This window comes from Asparagus officinalis, chromosome 9 (assembly GCF_001876935.1).
Source record: "Asparagus officinalis chromosome 9, Aspof.V1, whole genome shotgun sequence".
Classification (NCBI taxonomy): domain Eukaryota; kingdom Viridiplantae; phylum Streptophyta; class Magnoliopsida; order Asparagales; family Asparagaceae; genus Asparagus; species Asparagus officinalis.
Window position 1 is genome coordinate 61873355 of NC_033802.1, and position 8728 is coordinate 61882082.

Below are 8728 nucleotides of genomic sequence, written 5' to 3' on the forward strand. Positions count from 1 at the left end.
AAGCTAGAGGCAAACAAAAAAAAAATTCTATTTTTTGGCAAAATGGTTGGTGATTCTATTGATAAAAATAATCCAATGCTAGAAATACTCTGCCATCTAATATATACAGAGATCACTTCGCAATACTCAGCCTTCAATTAATAAGAAGTGAAGTTAACGTCTCGGTATCTTGATGCATAAATAACACGAATTGTGCATAATCTGTTAAGAATAGAGCTTCTGGAAGAAAAAGAATATATTAGTAGAAATAGACTTATTTTATTCATTGTATTAAAAGGTTTTAATACAAGAGCAAGAGAAGAAGTTTTAGTATCCTAGACGATGTGGGACTAAAGAAAGGGATACAATATGCCCAATAACTATATTTAATACCTCTAGTCAAACTCACAGTCGGTAGAGAACCAAGAGTTTGGATCAGACGACCCAAATTTACATAAATGGTTATTGGTGTGGCTTGGCAAGAGGTGGTTAAATTGGAACACATCGGTGGTTAGAATTGCAAGATGTGAGATCATGTCATTGCAATGGCGATCGACAGTCATGCACTGTGGTCGCGAGAGGGCGAACCTGTAGTCGCGAGAGAAGACATGGTGACTGGATCTTGCAAGTATCAGTGATCGAAAAACACTTGGCTAGAAAGAGCTTTGGCCAAGGAGGGAGAAATCTCGCTAAGGCAATTCGTCGAACACTTTTTGTGCATGCAATGAAACGGATGAACAGTATAATTATGCCACATGGGTGTAGGGAGATCTAACTGATTAGGCTAAATGATTAGCTGAAGATCTATGAAGATCTAGTTTGTATGCCGAATGATTGGTACAATATCTATGAAGATCTAATTAGTAAGCCAAATGATTGGTGCAAGATCTATGAAGATCTAGCTGGTAAGCCAAATGATTGGCATGAGATCTATGAAGATCTAGTTGGTAAGCCAAGTAATTTGTGCAAGATCTATAAAGATCTAATTGGTAATCCAAATGATTGGCGTAAGATCTATGAAAATATGGGTTGAATCTAGTATCGAGGCCGTTGAGGGGAAGCGTGGAGTTTTCAGCAAAACCCCATCGGCGGCTCAATATAGAGGAAAAAGGAGCTCTCTTTGGGATCAAGAGAATGGCTCCGATACCAAGTTAAGAATAGAGCTTTTGGGAGAAAAAAATATATTTGTAGGAATAGACTTATTTTATTCATTATATTAAAATGTTTAAATATAAGCGCAAGAGAGGAGGTTTTAGTATCCTAGGTGATGTGGGGCTAAACAAAGGGATACAGTATGCTCAATAACTACATTCAACATAATCATATAATATTTCATTTGAGTCCAAAATATGAATTACGGTTTCCATCAGAAAGCTCTGAGGTGATTTATAGAAGTAAATACAAATATACAGAACATGTTAAAAACAAATACCAGTTTGCTTACCTTTAAGAAAACACATCAACTGGCATAAATTTTGTTGCCTGCACATTTTTGGTACAAGATAGTGCACAAGCAAGGCAGAAAGGGCTTCGGTCTTGAAATTCCAATAGAAACTTAAACTTCATATCCTATGCAATTTACATGAAGATTTACGCAACATCCGAGCTCATACTTTATTAGTGGACTGATATCAAACCCCTTTTGCCATTTTTGATGGTTTCTGCATTTTCAGTCCGTTCTTTTTTCGATAATTTCTTGGAGCCACCATCCTCGATGGTTGCTGCATAATTGCCAAATTGGAAATATCAGATAAAAGCATCCGAAATGTGCATGTATTATAAGGGCTTTAGACACTTACTACACAAACGTTTTATTACCATTAAGACCCTTTAATGTGGAGTTATCTTTCTGTTAGTTGTATGTGTACTATAAGAATTGTATCTTCAACACCTATAAAAGAATAGGGGTCTTTCTCTGCAGCATAGTGAAATATCAGAGGCTCTCCCTACAATACATTGATATCATCTAACGCTCATTTGATGGGTACAGATAATGGGGAGAATTTTCTATTAGGACAATAGGGTGCTGTTTGGTAAGGGTTTTAAGCAGGTAAGAGGAAGGACTAACTTTTGGTAACCTAGGCGTTTTTTTCGTTTCTGTTTTTTTTTTTTTTAAACAATGAAACGCGTTTGGTAAACGTGGTGTTTTTTTACCTGATTCTTTATAAAACCCAAAAAATAAATGTTTTTCTTAAAACACCAAAAAGATATTTTGAGATCCATTTTTACAAATGCCGCCGCCGCTCGCCCGCCGCCCGCCTGCTGCTGCCGCTATATAAATGGTCAAACTAGTTTGACCAATAACTTTCAAAATGTTGTTTTCAAAACATTTATGGAAAAAAACCATGGCATGATGTTTTTCTTAAAAAACACAACAAGAAATCACCTTGATTACCAAACAAATTAATCCTTCACGAGAAGTTAAAAATAATTTAATTTTGTTTGTACTTGATAGTCAATATGAAGGGTTAAGTGTTTTGTGTTTAGCAAATAAAGAAGAGTAAGGAACGTTAACTGCGATAAATATATATCATAAGGTATATTTTTTTTCAAGTTTTCATTTTTTATTTCCAGAGAGAGTAACTATTAACCCTCCTCTTTAGGCTGATTTGTTAACCCTTCTAAATGAGGAGATAGCTAACTTTAATCCTAGTAAGGGGTTTGTTATCCCTTTGACCAAATTAACCCATTTGGATGGGTAAGGAGGGTTAAACCTTATTAACCCTACTCTTAACCCCATGTTAAATAGGGCCTAGGGCCCGGTTTGGCAAAGGGCTAATGAAGATGGATTAAGATGAAGTATTAACGTAGTTAGCCTATTCGATAACACGAAAGACTAAATTATTAACCTGTTAAATAAGTTTTATTTTAGCTCTTGTGATCAATTTCAGTGTTTGAGAATAACAATGATTTTGACTATTTTCTTTATAAATAGAGGGGTTAACTCACAATCCTTCTAAATATGAGTATTAGTAAACCCCTTATCTTGAGGGGTTAACTCATTTTAATCCGTCTAGAGGTGTTAGCTTAAACTTTCTGCAATTTTTTACGTTTAGCGAATTATAGAGGGTTAACTTACTTTAATCCTTGTATAGATTTTTTGCATTTGGTGAATTAAGAAGGGGTTAAGTTCCTTAACCCCTCACTTAACTCATTGCCAAATGACACCTACGTGTTTAAATGCTAAGAAAAGTTTATTGATAATAGGTAGCTCAACCCATGGCCTCGTTTGGCAACAAGTTAGTAGAGGGATTAATGAGACTTAACCTCTGCTTAACCCTCCAAACAACTCTGAAGCACGGATTCGCCCCTGGAGGCCACGAATCCGTGTCTGACTCGAATCGGACACAAATTCGTCACGACACGTGTCGGACACGATCAATCTGTGTCTGACACGGGTCAACGATCAAATTAGGCTCGGACACGGCTTGGATTTGCCAAAAGCCGATTCATTCGGGTTGCGGGTTTGGTTGTTAAAATCCAACCCGAACCGTTCGATTAAAAAACCTATCCCTATTTCTCAAATCTCCCGTTCGATTCGATCCTCAGCTGACTCAAACGAAAAAAAAAAGAAAAAACCCTAACCCTAACCCTAACCCTAATCCTCTCTCTCAATCTCTCAGCTCACTCCCGTTCGATTCGATCACCTCCGCTGTTCCGACCCGATCCCACCGACCGTTACGTTGTTCCGACCCAATCCCGCTTCCACTTCATCTTGAGGTACTTTTTGTTTACAAACTTGTTATTTTGTGATAGATTCATATTTTAGATTGTTAATTGAATTTTATAAATTTTTCTATATATAATAATAATTTTTTTAAAAAATCCTTGTCGTATCCCCGTATCTTATTTTTTTAGATTTTGTCGTATCCCGTATCCGTGTCGTATCCGTGCATGCCAAACAACAAAAGTTCCCAAAGATTAACAAACCCCTCACGTGAGGTTTTATCTCTAGTTAACCCGTCTGTAGACGGGTTAACAAGGCCACGTGAGGAGGCGGAGTAAAGTTACTCCTACTCCGCCTCCTCACTAGGTGTAGACAACGGAATTTCATAGAAATATGAAAGTCCGTTTTCATTGTTGTGATTATATTATGAAAAGTATTCTGCCAGCATTTTGGCATTGAAACCAAGTGGGACCCATACCTATTTGGTGGTTGGTTTGTGCTACAGCCAATGCAGAGCTAGTGAAATTTGACATCCTCACCTCTTTCAAAAGGATTCCGTAGTTATAAATATAAATTTATTATGCTATAAGGTATCAAATGCAGTTTGTTGTCGTTAAATAATTAAATAAATTCTAATGTGATATGTGTCATATTAATATGTAATGAGGCTGAATGTTGAATGTGATATTAAATTTATGTTGTAACTTTTACGATTATCAATATTTTAACGTTATTTAAAGTTTTATATAGTACTATTGAGAAAATTTTCAATTTTGTTCTTGAAAAACCAATTTTCTATTAAGATTTATGATTAATCAAAAGCCTTTTAAATAAATTTTATATTTTTATCCCACTTTAACATTTAACTTCATGCTATAATGATAATTTATATATTTTTAATTTAAATTGATTTTTGTTAGCCTCTCACATCATTATTTAATAATATAGAATATTTTAAATTTCAAATGAATGCAAACTCTTGTTGAATTAATTTTAACAGAATAATTGTTAGTAAATTTCAATAGAGCTAAAGTTTGTATTTTAGGGGTAGGAGGGGGGGTTCTTTTTAACCTTCCTCTCTTAACCCCTTGCCAAACGGCACCGTATAAACTATAGTACATTGCTATTGTCTGCAATGAACACCAAAATAAAGTAACCGGTGAGGAAAACAAACTCAAGAATTCAATCTGTTTCTTTGAAACCCAACAGTACCTCCTATTGCATCTATCCTGCTAAATTAGAACATCGAAATTTAAAAAATAGACTGACTTATCTCTCCACGATTTTGTTGAACTCAAAAGTTAATAAAAACAACAGAAAACTTAAACACACATATTTTTCTGAAATCCAATGAGGAGCATTATCCAATGATGTAAAGATTTGTCGCTTACCTACTAAAATGGTCTGGCAGCTTCTTCCATCATCTTCTTCACTCTTGTCAATCTCTCAATCTCTTTTAGCACCTGAAAAAAATGTTTATTTACTTGTTAAAAAAATAGTTTTCAGGGATAAAACTTACGCTCTCAGTAACTATTACCCCTTACCTCGATTGCCATATCTTGTGCAGTGACCGTGCTGAGATCTTCACAACCCAGCTCAGCAGCCACTTCTGCATGCATTTTCAAGGATTTCTTTGATTAATATAATTTCCTGAAACAGTAGAAATGGCAAATAGTAAGAAAGGATATCATTTTTCATAATAGTCTTTTACTTTCTAGTGAGACAGTTGCATCTGCAGTTCCATATCCTTTTCTCATTTCATAGTACACCTTTGAGAGCTCCTCCATAACCTGTATGATGAACATGAACCACGGTCATAATATTCACTAAGAGCGAGCAGGGATATGTTTATTACGATTAGGACTCCAAATAGCATTTGATTGTGGAAGTCAAAACATAAAGACGAATTCCCATGTATAACATACATTATGGAATACCTTGTAGGACTTTAGGACAATTACCCATCCTTAAATAAATCTAAAAGCCTTTTGGTGGTAAGTAAATGATTCTTCAGTGGGAAGACAATATCTGTTACACTCGATTGTACATAATATATGTACCCCAACATGCACCAAGTTTTACAAAACAACATTCCTCTTTTAATGGATATTCATATTTATTCCTCCTAAGAATCAAGATGTTAGCAAAAAGACAAAAAGAAAGTTCTGCAAATAAAGCAATTCAAAAGGATGAATCAGAGTCTTTTCCACTGATTGGAACATCCCGTTTCGAACATCATGCAGCTTCTAATGAGATAAATTATCAACAAACATCACAGGGTTGATACTTAGTTACCTCTAGTTATTTCTATCAGATGCCCACCTCTGTTGTATCAAGTATCAACTCCGAGGACACCAATCATATCATGGTACTACAGACGTATTGGAATGTCATCCAAATGAAGTACCAAATGTCACTCCATTTGATTAAACCTAACCAAAAGTCTTTCTGTTTGAAGGCAATGCTCAAAAGATACAATTCAAAATGTGCATGTCGATTACAAGTTAACCGACTAAAAACAACAACAACAACAATCCCTTTATCCCAAAATTTTGGGGAGGTTACATGAACCCTACTCCACTCAATTCTTTTGAGGGCATAAGTTTCTAACCAAGTTCTCTTAGACCTACCTCTAGTCCTCCTTTCTATATTACTAATAATCTTATCATCTTCCCTAACTGATGCATTTAATGGCCTCTGTTGCACATGACCAAACCATCTCAAATGATTCTCTCATTTTATCCTCAATAGATGCAACAAGTTAACCAACTCACTCCAAGATAGGATGATCAATAATGATAATAAACCCCCTAATCAAAATTCTTTATGTTAGCTGCTCTGTTACATGGCTGTTTTGCCTCACTCAACTGCTTCAAGTCCCCAACAGATCCAACTCCCTGCTTCCTCCTCTAACAAGTGCGGACGCCCGACTTTTATGCTTTAGGGTTCAAAGATTCATTTCATAGAGATCCAACCAGGTTTTTTTACCTACAAGTAGCTAACCCAAAGCAACAATCTTCTATTATATAATGGTAGAGGTAGTGAAATAATTAATGTATATCACAACTTAAAAGTTTAGTAGGCTGACATTATTGATTGAGCAGTTTATGTGTGCTACTGCTGGGTTTCCCCTCTTCTTTTGGATATTGGTCGAGAACCCCAGGGATCAGGGGTAGTGACCAATTAAGAGTGAAAGCTTCACATAGAAAATTGCATTTTCCATTACCATGAATCAAAGGTACTTGAGGCACACACCCATGATATAAAAAAGTGTCAAGGTTTTCTAAGATTATTGCCTTAATCAAGAAAAACAAAGATCCTATTATAAGCCACGATATAAGGAGAAGAGCAAGTTGATAACCTCTATAAAAGTATCAGAATTGGATGTAGCTTGAGAGATAGTGGACGAGGCCTCGGTCTTTAGAATCTCATTTGCTAACATATCCAAAGGAACATCTATCCAAATTGATATGCCATGTCTCATTAAAGCCCTAGAGGGTCAAAAAGTTTGTAAATAGTTAATTGCTGAGGAACTTAGAGGTGGCTCACTGAGAAAGGTCACATTACAAGGGGAAAAAATCCGATAGAAGGCCCTCTATAGAAAATCATATAGGAAGGATGGAGAGCACAAAAAGGTGTCTCGGCATAAATTTTAGAGTTGGTGACTACACCAATATTGATTCATCAATATTGCATACTGATTGCACTAATCTAGCGCTGGTAGTGACACACATGTCGCAATCTCCTTGCTCCATATATCATTTTCTATAGAGGTCTTTCTGCAGGATTTTCTTTCCATTAAGAGTTGTTCTTACAGATTGGTGGAGCTCTGGACAGCACCATCTCCAGCACAAACTACCAGACGGCCCATAGATGATAACTGCTTTAGAACTTCTGTCTGCAAAAGAAAATATTTAGGTTTAAGTTATTCAAACATTATAGATGTAACATTATTTCATGATCATGGTCATGATTATGAATTCTTCCATACACCTCAGAATCACGAAAACCCTTTTCATCTGTATCCCTAAAGGATTTAGCCGCAGCCTCACCACCAGCAGCTTGCTCAACCAAACCATCACTGCTTAGAAAAGAAAACAGAGAACAAAATAAATAATCAAGTACATTGCTTGTGGGCACAGAACGATTTAATATGGAAGAGGACATACACCTGTCAAAGTAGTAGTATCTTAATGCATCAGCTAAAAGCTCCCCCAATGTTGTTTTCATGGAGCAACTCATCCCTAGGCACCATGAATCAGATGCAATCAATTTATGAATTTCTTCACTTGAATAATACACATATATTACATTTTTAACTTACCAACAAGAAAAATGGATGTTCCTTTCAATTCATTGGAAATCTCAGATGCCTTTTTCTGTGTTATAATGTGAAGACAATGTTTATTCAATTGATTGTCTGAAAGTTTGTGTTCATGTGAAGATTCACCAGAGTAGGCAGTAAAAAATGACTAACCTTTACAATAAGTGATGGCTCAAGCTCCACTGCTGACATTCTAGCACCTAAAAGATAAAATAAACATAGAATAATTTATATGCACAGGGTCAAGTATACATCAAATTCTACTCCAGCCAGTGTATCCTTTGTTAAAGTCCACAATCATTACACCAAAACTACGAAGTTGTGGTGAGGGTAGAGGGTTATATTTTTGTATTCTAACATATGCCCCGCAGTTTAAGCGCTCTTTCTATGGGCTAAAACCTAGACGCACACACCAGAGTTAATTTTTAGAAAATATGCTTTAAATTCGTAGCTCATGGGATTTGAACCTGAGTTGCTTTAATATCATGTTAAAGTCTCTAACCCTTGCACCAAAACTTTGAAGTTGTGGTAAGGGTTGAGGGTTATATATTTATATTCCAACATCCTTCAACTGCACATGTAAAGGAAATAAGAAAAGAACATCTTAGACTTAAATTTCTGTGTAATTTCAGAGCATAACATCTTGTAACAAAAAAATGGTATGCATCAAAATTGTGATGAAAACAGGAACGTAATGGGGTCTCCATAAATATTTTATGCATGATAATAATAGTGCAGTACCCAATATGACACACATG

The 8728-nt window shown here is 35.7% G+C and overlaps 1 protein-coding gene across 1 annotated transcript in view; it reads right to left on the reverse strand.

The window, feature by feature from the left end:
* LOC109824572 (probable inactive shikimate kinase like 1, chloroplastic) overlaps positions 1310-8728 on the reverse strand; it is an 8911-nt gene continuing 1492 nt past the window's right edge. The window contains exons 2-11 of the mRNA XM_020391199.1: positions 8124-8170; positions 7971-8025; positions 7818-7890; positions 7640-7727; positions 7462-7544; positions 7008-7137; positions 5358-5436; positions 5191-5255; positions 5038-5109; positions 1310-1700 (exon numbers count right to left, since the gene is read on the reverse strand). Of these exons, the coding sequence (XP_020246788.1) occupies positions 5041-5109; positions 5191-5255; positions 5358-5436; positions 7008-7137; positions 7462-7544; positions 7640-7727; positions 7818-7890; positions 7971-8025; positions 8124-8162 (681 nt within the window). The 5' untranslated portion in view covers positions 8163-8170 and the 3' untranslated portion in view covers positions 1310-1700; positions 5038-5040. The remainder of the gene's footprint in view (positions 1701-5037; positions 5110-5190; positions 5256-5357; positions 5437-7007; positions 7138-7461; positions 7545-7639; positions 7728-7817; positions 7891-7970; positions 8026-8123; positions 8171-8728) is intronic.